The sequence below is a fragment of the Dipodomys ordii genome, unplaced genomic scaffold (assembly GCF_000151885.1).
Source record: "Dipodomys ordii isolate 6190 unplaced genomic scaffold, Dord_2.0 Scaffold67, whole genome shotgun sequence".
Lineage (NCBI taxonomy): Eukaryota > Metazoa > Chordata > Mammalia > Rodentia > Heteromyidae > Dipodomys > Dipodomys ordii.
In genome coordinates, this window is record NW_012267283.1 from 17,451 (window position 1) to 35,658 (window position 18,208).

Consider the following 18,208-nt stretch of genomic DNA (forward strand, 5'->3'; position numbering starts at 1 on the left):
AGCTCTTTAGCTCAAGGCTAGCACTTTACCACTTGAGCCACAGTGCCACTTCTGGCTTTTTTTTTTCCTGCTTATGTGGTGCTGAGGAATCAAACCCAGGGCCTCATGCATGCAAGGCAAGCGCTCTACCACTGAGCCACCTTCCCAGCCCCATATTTTCTTTTAAAGATTTTTTATTAACATGTATCAGTTATACAGGGGGATTTCATTGTGATATTTCCATGTATAGATAGATACAAATAAAATGTCCTCTCGTCAGATTCATCTCTCTATCATTCATCCTCGTCCTCTTTTCTTAAAATGGTTTCAACGGATTTCATTGATCTATAGTTTCATATGAAGTATTTTGACCATATTACCATCACATTTTTTTTTCAGTGGGTAAATGGTTTATTCCAATGAAATACTCCACTCAAATGAAAGTAATGTACAAGGATTGATTTAATTACTCCTTAGTTTTAGAGAACAGTAAGGCATCATATCACTCACTTTTTCCATTCCTTAAAGGCTTCTGCTGGTTTTGGCACATTTACAGTGTTTCATAGCTGGGCTTTGAAGTTGTTCTAGATATGTCAGTGTGTTTATCATCCATCCACCTCATCAGTTCTTTGTATCTTTCTACAATATTTAAGGCAAGAGCACATTCCAACTTGAGCAAGTAGATAGGGCAAAGATGTACAGTATGCCAGTTAGCTTCTTCCAAGTGGTTGGAGACTTGCCCTAGGCATACAAGCCACTTGTGTCTCAGTACAAGTTTGTGTCCAGTCTCACGGGTTAAAGTCTTACAGAATCACAGCAGTGAAACACCAGTGATCTCAGGAACATAGTACTATTAAAAATGGAATAGTCACTGGAAGATACTCTTTCAGGCTTGTTCACTTTGTCCTTATAGTGTGAGCTATAGAAATCCCTGCCATACTTGGCAAAGCTGAATATCCCCCTGCCATCCATCAAAGAGGCCTATCCAAAGACTAAGTTCTTGGGGTCTCCTGGGTAACGATCAATTATGCTTATCCCCGCAACACAGAAGGAATCTTCATTCACATTACTTCTTCTTTTCTTAAACAACTTATTATTAAGGTTTTGCACAGAGAGGTTACCATTTTCCTATTTCTTCCTTTTGAAGAACTTTAGGGTATACCCTGCATGTATCTGTAGTTCTGTGTGTGATCACTGACTCAAAAGGATCACCTCAAAAAAAGATTTAAAAAACAAGTGCATGCCGGTGGCTCACGCCTATGATCTTAGCTATTCAGGAGGGTGAGATCTGAGGATCTCAGTTCAAAGCCAGTCTGAGCAGGAAAGTCCAAGAGACTCTTATCTCCAATGAATCCTCAGAAAACTGGAAATGATGCTGTGGTTCAGAGTGGTGGAGTGCTAACTTTGAGTGAAAAAGCTCAGGGACAAGCATGCCCAGGCCCTGAGTTAAAGCTCCACAACTGACCAAAGAAAATAAAAAATAAATAAATACATAAATAAAAGGAACATCTCCTGACAGAAATAGACACTGTAGGTACTGGTTTTAGGAGTTTCATTATCTGGCCATAGAAATATGCTTCATATGAGTTAGGCCCAGATTAGGCAGAGGATACATGTTTTCCCTTATATATAGAAACTAGATTTAGCATGTAAACTTATAAGTAAATATGTTGGGTGGTATGCAAGTGTATACAGATGTATTAATTGAAATATGGTAGATTCAAGGGAGATCCCAAACAGGGTAATTCCTTAGAAAGTGAGCAAAACTTTTAAAATATCAGGAAGTGGGTACTCAAAAGGAGTGGAGTGAGGACAAGGAGAAAGGGGTAGATGAATGAAGAGAAGAAAAGGGAAATGTAGCCAAGAATCCAACATATATCCTTCAAAATTAAGAAGAGTGAAGGAAGGGGTGGGTAGGTGAGATATGGGTGAGAATGTGGAAAGGGGTGACATTGATCAAAATATATTGTATTCATAAACTGCTTTGTTAAATGGCAACTCCTTTGGGTAACTACTTAAAGATAATAATAAAAAGAAACAAGTTAGCCAGGTGCTGATGGCTCACTCCTGTAATCCTAGCTACTAAGGAGGCTGACATCTGAAGATCACAGTTCAAAGCCAGCCTGTGCAGAAAAGTCCATGAGACTCTCTCTTATCTCCAATTAACCACCGGAAAACTGGAAGTGGAACAGTGGCTTAAGTGGTAGAATGCTAGCCTTGAGCAGAAGAGCTCAGAGAAAGTACCCAGGTCCTGAGTTCAAGACCCACAACCAACAACAAAAAAATAAATAAATAAAAATAAAAGAAAAAAGAAAAAAGAAGACCGGACCCCTCCAAAAAAAGAAAAAAAAAAGAAAAAAGAAAAATGCCTCACAGTAGCCCCTCAGACATTTAATATATTCTTTGCCTGATAACTCTGGTGTTTTCTAGAGATCCTATAGACTGTATATAAATAGTGCATGAGGAAGCTCAGGGTGAGAGATAATATAATGTGACTGTGATTGCAGGTAATAGGTTTAAAGAGATCAGTGGCTGGCTGGAAAGCTTCATTCATTAAGCATTTTCCCCCAGAATCTAGTTTCTCCTACTGTTCACAAGCAGTGGGTTCTTTGAGGCTGTTTTTAGTATCTGTTCAGAGTGCTGGACTACTTGCATTTCGCATTTTTATGTAGAGCTCTGATCCTTCATTTGAATGAGTCAAACAGCTCTGACATGAGGAAGCTTTCTTTATAAAGGAGGAAGATCACATTGAAGTTTGTTTTTGTTTTTAACTAGCATAATTAGGAAAGTGTGTGGAGGACTTTGGAAAGGCAGTGTGTGAGGTCAGGAGGCCCGAATGGCCAGGTCTAATAATCATGGATAAGTTCACTAGGACAGCCTTTGCCTAGGGGCCACCTTCCCAACTCCTGTAGCTGCCCCTGCACACATGTGCCCCACTGCCCTAACACCTTAAAAAAAACAGGAAATAACATTAATTATAATTAGAATCTCCCACAGAAGAAGAGTTCAAATTAAAAAAGATTTCTTATCCTTGGAGAGTCTAATATCTCTTCCTTTTATGAATCTTTGTATATAGAAGTTTCTCTAGTGAAGTTTCTTATGAGACTTTAGTTATTCTACTTGTATCCATCAGCTTAAACTATGTTTTGTTCCATTAAGGAATGATCCTAAACCCTTAATGGCTTATAAGAAAAGGTTTTGCCTCGTCTATACCCCAACTCTGCATAATTTTCATTTGGGGACTTAGGGTAAAAGATTGTTTCTTATTTGGAAAATTCTGATCATGTGGCAAAGGAGGAAAATGGTAAGCAGAAACACATGATAACCTTCAAAAACACTGTTTGGAAGTGATTTTTCAGCTTAAATGTTATTGGTTGGAGCATTACTAGGTTACTTCTAGACCAACAGGGTGGAAATAGGTCATCTTTTCACCAGGAAGTGTGCTGCAGTTCAAGTGGCTGTGCTTTTGAAGGGCCTAGGAGGTATAATCGTTCCATAGAGAACAACAATATAGTCTATAATGCTTTCAGATTGTGGCAGGTAAAAATATAAAAACCAGGGCTCTGTTCCTCTAATATTGGCCCCTCAGAAAGTTAACTGATCCCTTCATATAGCCCCCTTTCCTTATTCATTCACTCTTTTGCTCAGCTTTCAGAAGACGCCTTTTAGCTCTTCTCTCAATCCCATTTATATTTACCTTCCTTAAAGTAATGCTTAATAAATTCTCCTGTTTTTCTTATATCCTCAATTATTCTACCATACTCCATCTGCACTCTAATTTCCCAAGGTGTCAAATTCTTTCCTTATATACTCAAACATTCTTAGGTCTTTCTTCCAAATGTCTTGGCATATGGTTCTGCCTTCAAATGACTTTATTTCCCCTCTTTTCACTATGAAATGCTCCAGGTCTGTGGTCTATGACACATAATCATGTCCATTTTCTCCTCCATTTTTACAGTCAGATTCCACAGAAGTCTTCATCACCACTGTTTACCTTCCAGTACATACTTCACTAGTTTTGATTAGCCGGAGGCTCTTGAACATCTAAATAACACCATTTCAGTGGTTTGTCCTCTGCCTCTAAATGCTTCATTACTATTTACTCACCAACTTCCACTCCTTTTCACTCTATTGAAGTGCCCCTGAGGTTGTGTCTTCCACTATCCATTCCTGTTTTCTATTATATTCCCATCAAATAGATAATTTATTATGCAACTACAGCTACTTATCCAACTCTGATGATTTTAAATGGACATCTCCAATTCCTTTGTCTATATTCCTATTTAACTTCTTGTTTTTTGGGTTTTTGTGGGGGGAAGGTCTGGTCGTGGGCCTGAACTCTGGGCCTGGGCGCTGTCCCTCAGCTCTTCAGCTCAAGGCTTGCGCTCTACCACTTGAGCCACAATGCCACTTCTGGCTTTTTTCTTTTTGCTTATGTGGTGCTGGGGAATCGAACCCAGGGCCTCAGGCATGCAAGGCAAGTGTTCTACCACTGAGCCACCTTCCCAGCCCCCTATTTAACTTCTTATAGAAAAGTTTGTCTTAAGGCATCAGAAATTGCAAGTCTTATCTTTAGAGTTCCTTTTACCTTCCCTTCTTTTTTAAAAAAATCAGAATTTATTCTGATAACTGCAGGACTGTAGGCATGGCTCAACAATAAGAGCACCTGCTTCTCATGTGCAGTGCCCTGAGTTCAAACCCCAATACCATCCCTCCCATAAAAAGCACTAACTATAATCCTAACCTCTTTTAACTTGTTATTCCTTACTTGCTGCTACTTATATTTCTGTCCCAGCCTACAAGGTTATATTTTCAAGCATCCAAAGCTGTTTCTCATCACTATTATCAATTTTCTTTTCTTTATTTTATTGTAGCATTTCCCCTTCAAGTCCAGGAAGATAGAGACATTTGCTATTGATATATATTTCACTTTGAGATATGAGAGTTGAATAAAGATTCAACCCTACAACCAGACATTTCCTTGTGAAACTTACAAAGATATTAAATGAGAGTCTAGAAATTCACAAGAATCTCATTGAATTTCATTTTAGAAGAAGTCCAGCAAGATGATGACCAGCCAGAGAATACCCAGAAATCTCAAAAGGAGCTCATTGGGAAAGTTACATTCAAGAAGAAAACTCCAAATAAGAAAAAAAGCAATGAAGAAAGTGGTTCATTGGGGGAAAAGAATAATGTGAGTACAAAACATGCACAATCAAAAAAAAGACTTCTTAAATTTGATTCACATGAAAAAAGTTTGAAACAGAATTTAGATTCACCTGATGAGATGAAAAAAAATGCAAAAAAGAAACCTGATACAGTTAAAGAACATGAGAAATCATTCAGGCATGGCTTCTCTGATACAAAGAAAGACAAAAAGGAAGTCGGAAAGAAATGTGAGAAATTATCCAACCATAATTTGTCTGGTAAGTGTGACAAAACTCAAATTGGCAAGAAAAGTGACAAATTATGCCATCCTAGCTCATCCCCTGCTAAGCAAGACAAAATTAAAACTGGAGAAAAACGTAATAAATCATCCAGCCATAGTTCATCTACTAAGCCTGGCAAAACGGAAGCTTCTGTGAAACCCTATGAATGTAATCAATGTGGGAAAGTTCTTAGCCATAAACAAGGACTCATTGACCACCAGAGAATTCATACTGGGGAGAAGCCTTATGAGTGTAACGAATGTGGGATAGCCTTTAGCCAAAAGTCCCACCTCATTGTACATCAGAGAACTCACACGGGAGAAAAACCGTATGAATGTACTCAGTGTGGCAAAGCCCATGGTCATAAACATGCCCTCACTGACCACTTAAGAATTCATACTGGAGAAAAGCCCTATGAATGTACTGAATGTGGGAAAACCTTCAGACATAGCTCAAACCTTATTCAACATGTGAGATCTCATACAGGCGAGAAGCCTTATGAGTGCAAGGAATGTGGGAAATCCTTCAGGTATAATTCGTCTCTTACTGAGCATGTGAGAACTCATACAGGTGAAATACCATATGAATGTAATGAATGTGGCAAAGCCTTTAAGTACAGCTCATCCCTGACTAAGCATATGCGAATTCATACTGGCGAGAAACCCTTTGAATGTAATGAATGTGGGAAGACATTCAGCAAGAAGTCACACCTCCTTATACATCAGCGAACTCATACAAAGGAGAAACCTTATAAATGTGATGAATGTGGGAAAGCCTTTGGACATAGTTCATCTCTTACATATCATTTGAGAACACATACAGGTGAAAGTCCCTTTGAATGTAGTCAGTGTGGGAAGGCCTTTAAACAAATTGAAGGCCTTACTCAACACCAGAGAGTTCATACTGGGGAGAAACCCTTTGAATGTAATGATTGTGGCAAAGCTTTTAGCCAAAAGGCACACCTTATTGTACATCAGAGAACTCATACAGGGGAGAAACCTTTTGAATGTAATGAATGTGGAAAAGCATTCAATGCAAAGTCACAACTTGTTATACATCAGAGATCCCACACTGGAGAGAAACCCTATGAATGTAGTAAATGTGGGAAAGCTTTTAAACAAAATATATCCCTTACAAAACATATGAAAACTCATTCAGAAGAGAAATCTTATGAATCAAGTTAATGCAGGAAAGTATTTTTGCGTTTTTATTAGCATATCTTAGTTGTAAGTGGGGGTTTACTGTGATATTCTTGTACATTCATATAGTATACCCCAGTCAAACTCACCTCCTTCGTAGTGCCTCTTCTCTCCCACTTCTTAAAACAATTCCAATAAGTTACAGTGTTCTATTTTCATACATGTATATAAAGTACTTGGATGATTAGCCCTTCATATGAGAAATTTGATAGCTGAACTGATGGTTTTATTTAACCTTAGAGATAGTCTGAACTTGAAAAATGTTAGAAAACCTTTAGACATTGCCTTGTTCTACATGAGAGAATTCGAATACAGATCTTACATAGAAGTAACGGATGGAAATGAGAGATTAGCTTGATATCACACTCCAACCAAAAAAATACTTTTATGATTCTCAACTGTTGTACATGAGCTAGATGTTAAGATTAAAACATATTTTAAAAGCCCTAAAAAACATAAAAAGATTAAAACATAAAGTTCAAATTGTGAATCATTTGAATAATCAGAGCATTGAAGGAACAGGTTAACTGTGCCAACAGTTCCTAAGTTGTTTGGATTCTGTGTATTTATATACCATATATTAGAATTGCATTTGCCTATCTAGTAATTACCATGCAAACACATGCACTCATCGCCATTAAAGATGTTATCAAGTAGCGCTTAATGTGTATCCAAGTTTATAAACAAATAAAAAGGTTTATAAAAGGCTTTTCATTTATCTCAAAATTATTAACATGAAATTAAATAATAGGAGAAATGCGGCTGAGCATAGAAATACACAGGAAATGACATCCAAGATACACTGTTACTAAAAAGTAGATTGTGGAACCATGATCATTGTTGTGTAATAATAGGTATGTGTGTATTTCTCTGTGTTTCTCCTTGTGCGTGTATGTATGCATATATGTTTATATATTTGTCTGTGAATTCATTTTGTTTTTAAAACAATCCAGAAGAAACTTATTAACAGTTGCCATTAAGTGTAGGAATACAGGATTGGGGAGTCTGAGCTGGGAGTAAGACCTTTTATGTATACTGCTTGAAGTTTGTATCATGTACTTGTATTATTTTCACAGTTACATTTTTTTGGGTCAATTTTGGTCAGTTTTTTTGGTCAAGGCTTGGCTGCTGTCCCTGAGCTTTTGTGCTCAAGGCTAGTACTCTGCTATTTTGAGCCATAGCACCACTTCTGAATTTCTGGTAGTTACTTGGAGATAAGAGTCTCACAGACTCTTTCTTGCCTGGGCTGGCTTTGAACCGTGATCTTTGCTTCTCAGCCTCCTGAGTGGCTAGGATTAAGGTGTGAGCCACTGGCACTCAGCCTCCCCCCTCCAAAAAAATGCAGGGCTGGGTGCTGGCATCTCATGCCTACAATCCTGACTACTTAGGAGAGGGACATCTGATAATACTAGTTTGAAGCCATCCTGGGCAGGAAAATCCATGAAACTTTTATTTCCAATAAACTACTTAGAAAAAGCCAAAAGTAGTGTTGTGGCTCAGGTGGCACAACACTAGCCTTGACCAAAAGAAGCTCAGAGATGGCACCAAGCTATGAGTTCAAGCCTCAGGACTGGAAAAAGGGGGCTGGGCCATGATTCATGTAGAAGAGTACTTAAATAGCTTGTAGGAGACTCTGTTCAACACCCACCCTCACCTTCTACACTGATACAGTTCAACTCTGGGGGGGGGCGCAGTAAGTGGGAACCCTGCTCCCTTCTGAGTCGTCCTCTTTACCACTATGAACTTCACTGGTGTCCTGAACTACTGATGGGAAATGTAGTGATGGATTCTGCTTCTGTTACCCACAGATGAGCTGAATAAATCCACACCTCAACAGTTGGAGGGATGCTGGAGACTTTTCTGGATCTGGTTCACCCAGTATGAAGGCCATGTGAACACACAGGAGAAGGTGTCCATATACAATCCAAAGAGAGAGATCTCAGAAGATCTCAGACTTCCAGTGCTGTGAAATTTAAACTGCTGACAGCAGAGCTTTTGTGAGGGCAACCCTAGCTAATAAACAAAGCCCCCTTACCAGTCCCTCTGCTGTCCATGCTCCAGCAACACAGGTTTCCTTTTGGTCCTTGAACTTTCTCTAGGCCTGCTTGCTGCTAGCTTCTGCATATCTCCTCTTCCCTCTTCTTGGAAGGCCCTTTGCTTATCACCTGATTGTTTCATAATCTTCCTTCTCCTTTCAGTCTCTTCCACTTTTATTCATTCTACTAATATTTACTCAGTGATGGCCATACGCCTGGTCAAAAAAACCCACAAAACAACCCAAATTCTGAGCATGCATCTGTGAATAGGCATTGTCCCTGCCCTCAGAAGGCTGACAGATTTTCATAATTGGGGCCTTCAGTGAAACCTCCTTGTATTACTATGTCCTATGACACTTGTCCAGTGGCAATGCATTTATCTGAACTGCTCTAAGCTTCCTATTAGACTTTGGTGACTATTGTGTCAAGTTCATCACTTCAAGAGCAAGTGGAGAGTGGGGCACCAGTGGCTCATGCGTGTAATCCTAGCTACTCAGGAGGCAGAGATCTGAGGATCATGGTTCAAAGCCACCCGGATAGAAAAATCTGAGACTCTCATCTCCAATTCATCACCTGACTACCAGAAGTGGTGCTGTGGCTAAAAGTTATAGAGCTCTAGCCTTGAGCTGAAGAGCTCTGGGACAGGGCCCAGGACCAAAGTTCAAGCCCCATGACTAACAGAAAAAAAAGAACAAGTGAAGAGAATGCAGGTTGTTTGGAGCAGACTCAGAACAAGGCTAGTTGACCTCATACTTTCTCCTGGAATGCTATGGCTTACTTCCTTTGCTGCTCTGGGCAGTAGAATGCTTGTATTATTCTTGATGAATGTACTGTAGCCTTTAATGACCCTGTGGTTCTTTGTACCAGGCCTGGGTACTGAGTAATGACTAGCTGATTCCCAAGAAAGGTGCTCTGGAGCAATCTGTGATTTAAAAAGTATCTGATCAGTGTGGCAGGCAGCAGCAAAAAGCAAGAGCTAGCCTTCAGACAGGAGCAGGTCAACAGAAGGGGATGATATTTTAGGCATGTAATTAATTGTTTAGGGAACTATTAAAGAGTTAGAAACAAAATGTACATTCTTTAACCAAAACAGGTTTCAGAAGCACTGCTGCCTATCTGACATACTTTGAAGAAAGAAGCATTGATTTGTTGTCAGAAGGGGAAGTTTTTCAAGGCTCACATGGTATCATGCAGTGTTTCTCAATGCAGGTTTTATAGACATGTTATATGACATAGACCCTTCCACTTTTGGCGACCAGCCTTGGCTTTGCACAAGCTTTCTTGTCTCAGGATCCTGGAGGCCAGATATCTGTAGTGTTCTCCAGTTTCTCAAATTAACAAAAGATGTTCCCTCCGCCCCATTTCAGAACCAGTCTTCTCATTTTCTCATGACCACACTGAGGCCCAGAGAAAGGAAGGAACTTACCTAAGACACAGACAAGACAGGATCTAACCTCAAAAGAAGAGTGGGACAGTTGAAGGAAATCATATTTATTGGGAAGCTATTACATTTTATTTATTTATTTTTTGTTTGTTTTTTTAATTTAATTTAATTTTATTTTATTTGTGAACATACTGTACAGAGGGGTTACAATTGCATGGGCAGGATAATGCGTACATTTCTTACCAAGCATTGCCTCCTCTGTTTACCCTTCACATCCCTTCCCAGCCTCCCCCCTCCCTGCTATTACATTTTAGTATCATCTAAACCCACCTTTCCTTCCTTCCTTCCTTCCTTCCTTCCTTCTTCCTTCCTTCTTCTCTTCCAAATGGGACTTGAACTGAGAGCCTAGCACTCTCACTCGGCTTTTTGCTAAGGTTAGCATATTATGTAACATTACCTGAAAATTCCCTCTGGCATTCTTAATTAATGATGTGTTCAATTATTGAAGAGGGTGATTGGGGACAAGGTCACTAATTCCATTTCCAATGCGCCAGTGAGTTTTTGTTAGGTCATCTGGCTAAAAGTGGACTGTTGGGGCATGTAAGCATTCCATAAATCTCTTCTCCACACTAGCCAGTCATATCTCAACAACCTGGTATAGACTATTACCCACCCTTACTTTGAATCACTTATAAGATGCTGCATAAATCACATAGACTGTATAGTTGGATCAAAAAGTAGGATCCATCTATCTCCATCTGCTGTCTTCAAGAGATGCACCTTCCCCACAAAAACAAATATATTCTGAAAGTGAAAGGCTGGAATAAAATCTACCAAGCAAATGGCCCCCACAAACAGACTGGAGTAGCAATCTTAATATCAGATAAAATAGACTTCAAATTAAAATTAGTGAGAAGAGATAAAGAAGGACAAGGATCTCTAGGGGCTGGGAAGGTGGCTCAGTGGTAGAGTGCTTGCCTTGCATGCATGAGGCCCTGGGTTTGATTCCTCAGCACCACATAAGCAAAAAGAAAAAAAGCCGGAAGTGGTGCTGTGGCTCAAGTGGTAGAGTGCTAGCCTTGACCTGAAGAGCTGAGGGATAGTACCCAGGCCCAGAGTTCAGGCATTCTAAATATCTATTCAGCAAATACTGGAACACTCAAATTTATCCAAGAAACACTACTTTCTCTAAAATCACCCATAGATCTAAAGACATTGATTGTTGGTGACTTTAACACCACTTTCCCCATTGGATAGATCAACCTGGCAAAAACTCAACAGAGAAACCTCAGATCTAAACAACTGCATAGACCAACTAGACTTAACAGACATCTATAGAATATTTCACCCATCAGCAACAGAATACATGTTTTTCTCAGAAGCACATGAAACATTCTCCAAAATAGACTACATGTTAGGTCACAAAGCAAATTGGTCCAAATACAAAAACATTGAAATTATGCCCTGCATTCTCTCAGACCACAGGGGAATAAAATTAGAATACAACTATCTTCTATAATGCCTTCAAAAGAGAACTTACTCTAATACTCCTCAAACTCTTCAATGAAATAGAAAGGGAACCCATTCTATGAAGCCAGAATAACCCTGAGCCCAAAACTATATAAGGACTCATCAAAGAAAGGGAATTATAGATCTATCTCTTATTAAACCTCAATGCAAAACTTCTCAATAAAATTCTGGCCAAGTGAATTCAACAACTAGCCAAAAAAATAATACACTACGATCAAATGGGTCATCCCAGGGTAGCAAGGCTGGGTTAATATATGCAAGTCAAATTGTGTAATTCAACACATCAAGGAAAGCAACTACATGATCATCTCAACACCCCTTTATGACAAAAGCTCTGGAGAAGCTAGGAATCTATGGAACATTCCTCAATATAACAAAAGTTGCATATGGCAAATGTACAGCTAGCATCATGCTTACTGGTGAAAAGGTAAAACCATTTCCTCTAAACTCAGCAACAAGACAAGGATGTCTACTCTTTCTACTCCTCTGCAATATAGTACTGGAATTCCTAGCAAGAGCAATAAGACAAGAGACAAATATAAAAGGGATCCAAGTAGTTATAAAACCACAATGTAATTGTAACCCCTCTGTATAGTATTTTCACAATAAAAAATAAATAAAAATTAAAAAAAGAAATAAAACTACCTTCATTGCAGATGACATGATGCTTTAAAGAACCCTATAGATTCTACCAAGTTACCTGAGCTGAACTAAAACATCGGCAAAATAGCACAGTATAAAATTAGCCCATAAAAATCAGTAGCTTCTCTGTATGTCAACAATGAGTATAAGCCGGGCGCCAGTGGCTCATGCCTGTAATCCTAGCTACTCAGGAGGCTGAGATCTGAGGATCACTGTTCAAAGCCAGACCGGGCAGGAAAGTCCATGAGACTTTTATCTCCAATAAGCCACTAGAAAACGGAAGTGGTGATGGGGCTGAAGCAGTAGAGTGCTTGTCTTGAGCTGAAGAGTGCAGGGATAGCACCCAAGCCCAGAGTTCAAGCCCCACAAGCGACCAAACAAAAAACAAAAAACAAAATGAGTACAATGAGACTTAAATCAGGAAAGCAACTCCTTTTGTAATATGCTCAAAAAATAAAATACCTAGGAATTAACTTTACCAAAGATGTGAAGGATCTCTACAATAAAAACTTTAAACACCTGAAAAAGGTAATTGAAGCAGATTTAAAGAAATGGAAAAACCTTCCATGCTCCTGGCTTGGAAGGATTAACATTGTGCAAATGGCAATACTATCCAAATCTGTCTACATATTCAATGCAATACCCATCAAAATCCCAACAACATTCTTCAATGATCTAGAGGAAGCAATCCAAAAATTCATATGGAATAATAGAAGACCTTGAATAGCAAAATCAATCCTTAGTAAGAAGAAGAGTGCTGTAGAAATGTCAAACTCTATTATAAAGCCATAGTAATAAAACCAGCTTGGTACTGGCACAAGAATATGCCTGAGGACCAGAGGAATAGAATAGAAAACCCAGAAAGGAACCTGCAGATCTATAGCCACTGATATTTGATAAGGAAGCCCAAAACGCCCTCTTCAACAAACACTGCTGTTAGAATTGGTTATACACATGCAGAAAATTGAAGCTAGATCCTTATAAATCACCCTAAACCAGAATCAATTCCAAATCAATCATAGACCTTAATGTAAGATCAGATACCCTGAAAGTATTACAGGAAAGGATGGGAGAAATGATAAGGCTCCTTGGCATGGGTTGAAACTTCCTAAGTAAAGATCCATAATCACAAAAAATTGAAGAAAGACTGGATAGATGGGATTATATCAAAATAGTTTCTGCATGGCAAAGGACATAGCTAACAAGATACATAGAAAGCCCACAGAATAAAAGAAAATCTTTACTAATTATGCATCAGACAAGGGCCTCATATCCAAAATATACTTAGAGTGCAAAAACTTAACCCCTAAAAAATTCCTTAAAGAAACAACAACCAAATTAATAAATGGGCTGAAGGCTTAAAGATTTGAGACTTCTCAGAAGAAGAAGTAAGAATGTTCATGGAACTTCCTATAGACACATGAAGAGATGGTCAACATCTCTGGCCATAAAAAGTACAAATCAAAACACTGAGATTCCAATTCACCCTAGTTAGAATGGCTATTATCAAGAAAACTAACAATAACAGATACCAGCAGGGATGTGGCCAAAAGAGAACACTACTACACTGTGGGAATATGAACTTGTCAACCAGTCTGGAAAGCAGTGTGGAGTTTCCTCAAAAGACCATACATACAGCTTCCTTATGACCCAGCACCCCCCGCCTGTGTATATATATATCCAGTTGATGACAAACCAGGCCACAGTAAAGCAACCAGCACAGCCATGTTCACTGTAGCATTGCTTACCCTAGCCACAATATGGAATCAACCTAGATGTCCCTCAGTAAGCACATGGATCAAGAAAATGTGGTATATATACAGAATGTAATTCTATGCTTCCATCAGAAAGAATGACATTGTCCCATTCATAAGCAAATGGAAAGAATGTGAAAAAATTGTATTAAGCGAAGTAAGCCAGAGCCCAAGAAACATAGGGTGCATGGTTTCCTTCCTATAAATCTAGAAGTAGGGATTGGGAAGGTGGCTCAGTGGTAGAGTCCTTGCCTTGCATGCATAAGGCTCTGGGTTCAATTCCTCAGCACCACATAAGCAGAAAAAGCCAGAAGTGGCGCTGTGGTTCAAGTGGTAGAGCACTAGCCTTGAGCTGAAGAGCTGAGGAACAGCACCCAGGACCAGAGTTTAGGTCCCATGGCCAACCTCCCCCCCCAAAAAAAATCTACAAGTAAACCCAATGAATAGTAAAAGACAAAAAGTTACACTTGGACTTGATAAATTAAACAAGACCATAAGCACACACACAGTGAAACTAAAGGAGGATATTCTTAGGAGAAGATTGCACGGACTCAAGAGCTATGTGCATATGATCATATAAAATGATGTTTACCGAAATAAATTCCAAGAAATGGAAACAGGTTTTTATTTTATTTTACTATTTGTGGTTCTTTTTTCTTCTGTTTTTCCTGGTTGTCAGCATTTTTTATTTCTGTACCTTTTGGTTTGCATTTTAAGTGTATCTGCTTTGGGAAGGGGATAGGGATGCACAGAAATGCTGGGATAAATGGTTAACTAATTAATCGGTGATACTCACTAGATGCTATGTTTGAAATGAAGTATACAACTTGTTTGGGAGAGTGGTCAGGAGGGAAAAATCTGGGAGAAAATTAGGGGTAGTGGTGACACTGTTCAAACAGAAATGTGCTCATACCTAACTTATGTAACAGATAACCCCTCTGTATATAATCTTTACAATAAAAATTAAAAATCAATCAATCTGTCAATCAAACCCAGTGCTGGTGGCTCCTGCTTGTAATCCTAGCTACTCAGGAGGCTGAGATCTAAGAATATGAAGATCACAGTTAGAAGCAGTGATCTGAGATCTGAGGATCTCAGTTTTAATCCATCAGGGGCAGAAAACTCTGTGAGACTTATCTCCAATAAGATAGTTAGAAAAAGATGGAAGTGCAGGGCACCGGTAGCTCAAGCCTATAATCCCAGATACTCAGGAGGCTGAGATCTGAGGATCGCAGTTGAAAGCTAGCCCCGACAGGAAAGTCTTATCTCCAATAAACTACCAGAAAACTGGAAGTGGCACTGTGGTTCAAGTGGTAGAGCTCTTGTCTTGATCTGAATTGCTGAGGGACAGTGCCCAGCCCTAGAGTTCAAGCCCCATGACTGACAAGAAAGAAAAGAAAAGAAAAAGCTGGAAGTGACTCTGTGGTTCAAGTGATAGAGCACTAGCTTGAACAAAAGAAGCTCAGGATCAGTGCCTGGACATGAGTTCATAGACACTCAAAACAAACAAACAAAAGAGTAGAGGCATGATTCAAGTAGTAGAGCATTTGCCTAGCTTGTCTAGGAGATCCTGGGTTCTAACTTCTGCTGCCCTGACACCCTGATACAGTTCAACTCTGGGTGGCCAGTAGGTGGCAACCCTGCCCCTTGCTGTGTCTGCCTATTCTTCATGAGTCTTCCTCATTGCAAACTTCTATGAACTTCACTGGTATTCTGAACTACTGATGGGAAATGTAGTGATGGATTCTCCCTTTATCACCCATAGATGAGCTGAACAGATCCACACATCGACAGTTGTAGGGATCTTGGAGACTTCTGGATCAGGTTCACCCAGTGTGAAGGCCATGTGAACACACAGGAGAAGGTGTCCATATACAATCCAAGGAGATCTCAGACTTCCAGGACTGTGAAATTTAAACCTCTGCTGTCACAACCAACCAGAGTTTTTGTGAGGGCAACCCTAGCAAATGAACGAAGCCCCCTCTCCAGTCCCTCTGCTGTCCACGCTCCAGCAACACAGGTTTCCTTTTGGTCCTTGAAGTTTCTATAGGCCTGCTTGCTGCTAGCTTCTGCATATCTCCTCTTCCCTCTTCTTGGAAGGCCCTTTGCTTATCACCTGATTGTTTCATAATCCTCCTTCTCCTTTCAGTCTCTCCCACTTTTTTTCCTTCATTGAAGTGAAGTGATTAGATAAATTTCACAAAATTCACAGTATTGTGGGATAGTGATACTTAGTTTAAGTCACAAACACATTTTAACTTTCACAAAGTCTCTTCCACTTTTCTTTATTCTGTTAATATTTATTCAGTGCTAGCCATATGCCTTGAAAAAACAAAAATAAACACCCGAAATTGTGAGCATGCAGCAGTGAACAGGCATTGCCCCCTGCCCTCAGAAGGCTGACAGGTTTTCCTAATTGGTGTATCCAGTTAAACCTCCTTGTATTACTATGTCCTATGACACTTGCCTGGTGGCAGTACATTTATTTGAAGTGTTATGTTTCCTATTAGACTTCTCATGGTTGTGGTGGCAATTGTATCATGTGTATCACTTCAAAACAAGTGAAGAGAACACATGTTGTTTGGAGCAGACTCAGGATGAGGCTAGTTGACCTCACACATTCTCTTGGAATGCTATAGCTGTTTTGGGCATGGAATATCTTATTCTGCTGAATGTACTATGGCCTTTAATGACACTGTGGTTCTTTGGATCAGGCCTTGGTACTGAGTAATGACTAGCTTATTCCCAAGAAAGGTGCTCTGGAGCAATCTGTGATTAAAAATGAATCTGCTCTGCCGGGCGCTGGTTGCTCATGCCTGTAATCCTAACTACTCAGGGGGCTGAGATCTGAGGATTATGGTTCAAAGCCAGCCTGGGCAGGAAACTCCGTGAGACTCTTATCTCCAATAAACCACTAGAAAACTGGAAGTGGCGCTGTGGCTCAAGTGGTAGAGTGCTCATCTTGAGCTGAAGAGCACAGGGAAAGCCCCCCAGGCCCAGAGTTCAAGCCCCATGAACGACAAAAAAAAATCTGCTCAGTGTGGCAGGCAGCAGCAAAAATCAAGAGCTAGCCTTCAGACAGGAGCAGGTCAACAAAATGGGACGACATTTCAGGCATGTAATTAATTGTTTAAGGAACTATTAAAGGGTTAGAAACAACATGTTTTCCTTAACTAAAATAGGTCTCAGTAGCACTGAGACCATCCTTTGAAGAAAACACTAGAAGCATCCATTTGTCGTCAAATGGGGAAATTTTCCAAGGCCCACATAATACGCAGTGTTTCTCAATGTGGGTATTGTAGACGTGTTAGATGGCACAGATCCTTTCACCTTTGGGGATCGGCCTTGGCTTTCCACAGGCGTTCTTGTCTCAGGATCCTGGAGAGCCAGATGTCAGTGGTGTTCTCCAGTTAATGAAATAAAGAAAAGATGTTCTCTCTGTCCATTTCAGAACCAGTCTTCTCATTTTTCTCATGACTGCATTGAGGCCCAGAGAAAGGAAGGAACTTGCCTAAAACACAGAAAGACAGGATCTAACCTCAAAAGAAGAGAGGGACAGTGTGAAGGAAATAATATTTATTGGGAATCTATTACATTTTAGTATTGTCTAAGCCCTCCCTCCCTCCCTCCCTCCCTCCCTTCCTTCCTTCCAAACTAGGGCTTAAACTGAGAACCTGGCACTGTCACTTGTTTTTTCTTTTTGCTGAGGTTAGCATGTTATGTAACATGGACTGAAAAATGCCTTCAGTATTTTCAGTTAATAATTTGTCCAATTATTCTAGAGCATGATTGGGTGCAAGGTCACTAATTCCATTTCCAATAAGCCAGTGAGTTTTTATCAGGTCATCTGGCTAAAAGTGGACTGTTAGCTGGGCATGTAAGTACTCCATAAATTTCTTCTCCACATTGGCTAGTTATTTCTCAACAACCTGATATGGACTATTACCCACCCTTCCTTTGAATCACTCATAAGATGCTTCATTTGTAAAATTGGGTGCACAAATCTTAATAGAGTTGGTGGCCAGACACTTGCTTTGAGGCCATGAATACAGAATTGTTGTGAATTTTGTTATGGAAACATTTTCTCATTCCTTATTAGAAAAGCAATGATTCTGAAATTTTCCATCAAATATTTGAATGTCAGAAGAGAGGTATTATTCACTCTTCACTTAATCAGACCCTTACAACTACACCCACAATGCAAGAATCCAACCCAGCCATCCTAGAAGACCATTCAGAGGCAATCACAGATAGG

General features: G+C 39.7%; 1 protein-coding gene and 1 pseudogene across 1 annotated transcript; one reads left to right on the forward strand and one right to left on the reverse strand.

The window, feature by feature from the left end:
- Window positions 1–458: 458 nt before the first annotated feature.
- Window positions 459–1,164, reverse strand: LOC105990731 (annotated as a pseudogene).
- Window positions 1,165–3,262: 2,098 nt separating this feature from the next.
- Zfp37 (ZFP37 zinc finger protein) lies at window positions 3,263–7,316 on the forward strand. Its single transcript, XM_013023217.1, has 3 exons — window positions 3,263–3,283; window positions 3,510–3,519; window positions 5,031–7,316. The coding sequence occupies exons 1-3, from the start codon at window positions 3,263–3,265 to the stop codon at window positions 6,590–6,592; spliced, it is 1,593 nt and encodes a 530-aa protein (XP_012878671.1). The 3' UTR covers window positions 6,593–7,316.
- The last annotated feature ends 10,892 nt before the right edge of the window (window positions 7,317–18,208 follow it).

Bases quoted from the DNA above. Each gene is read 5' to 3' on its own strand.
- Zfp37 (XM_013023217.1), top strand. From the start codon at position 3,263: ATGTGGCAAAGGAGGAAAATG.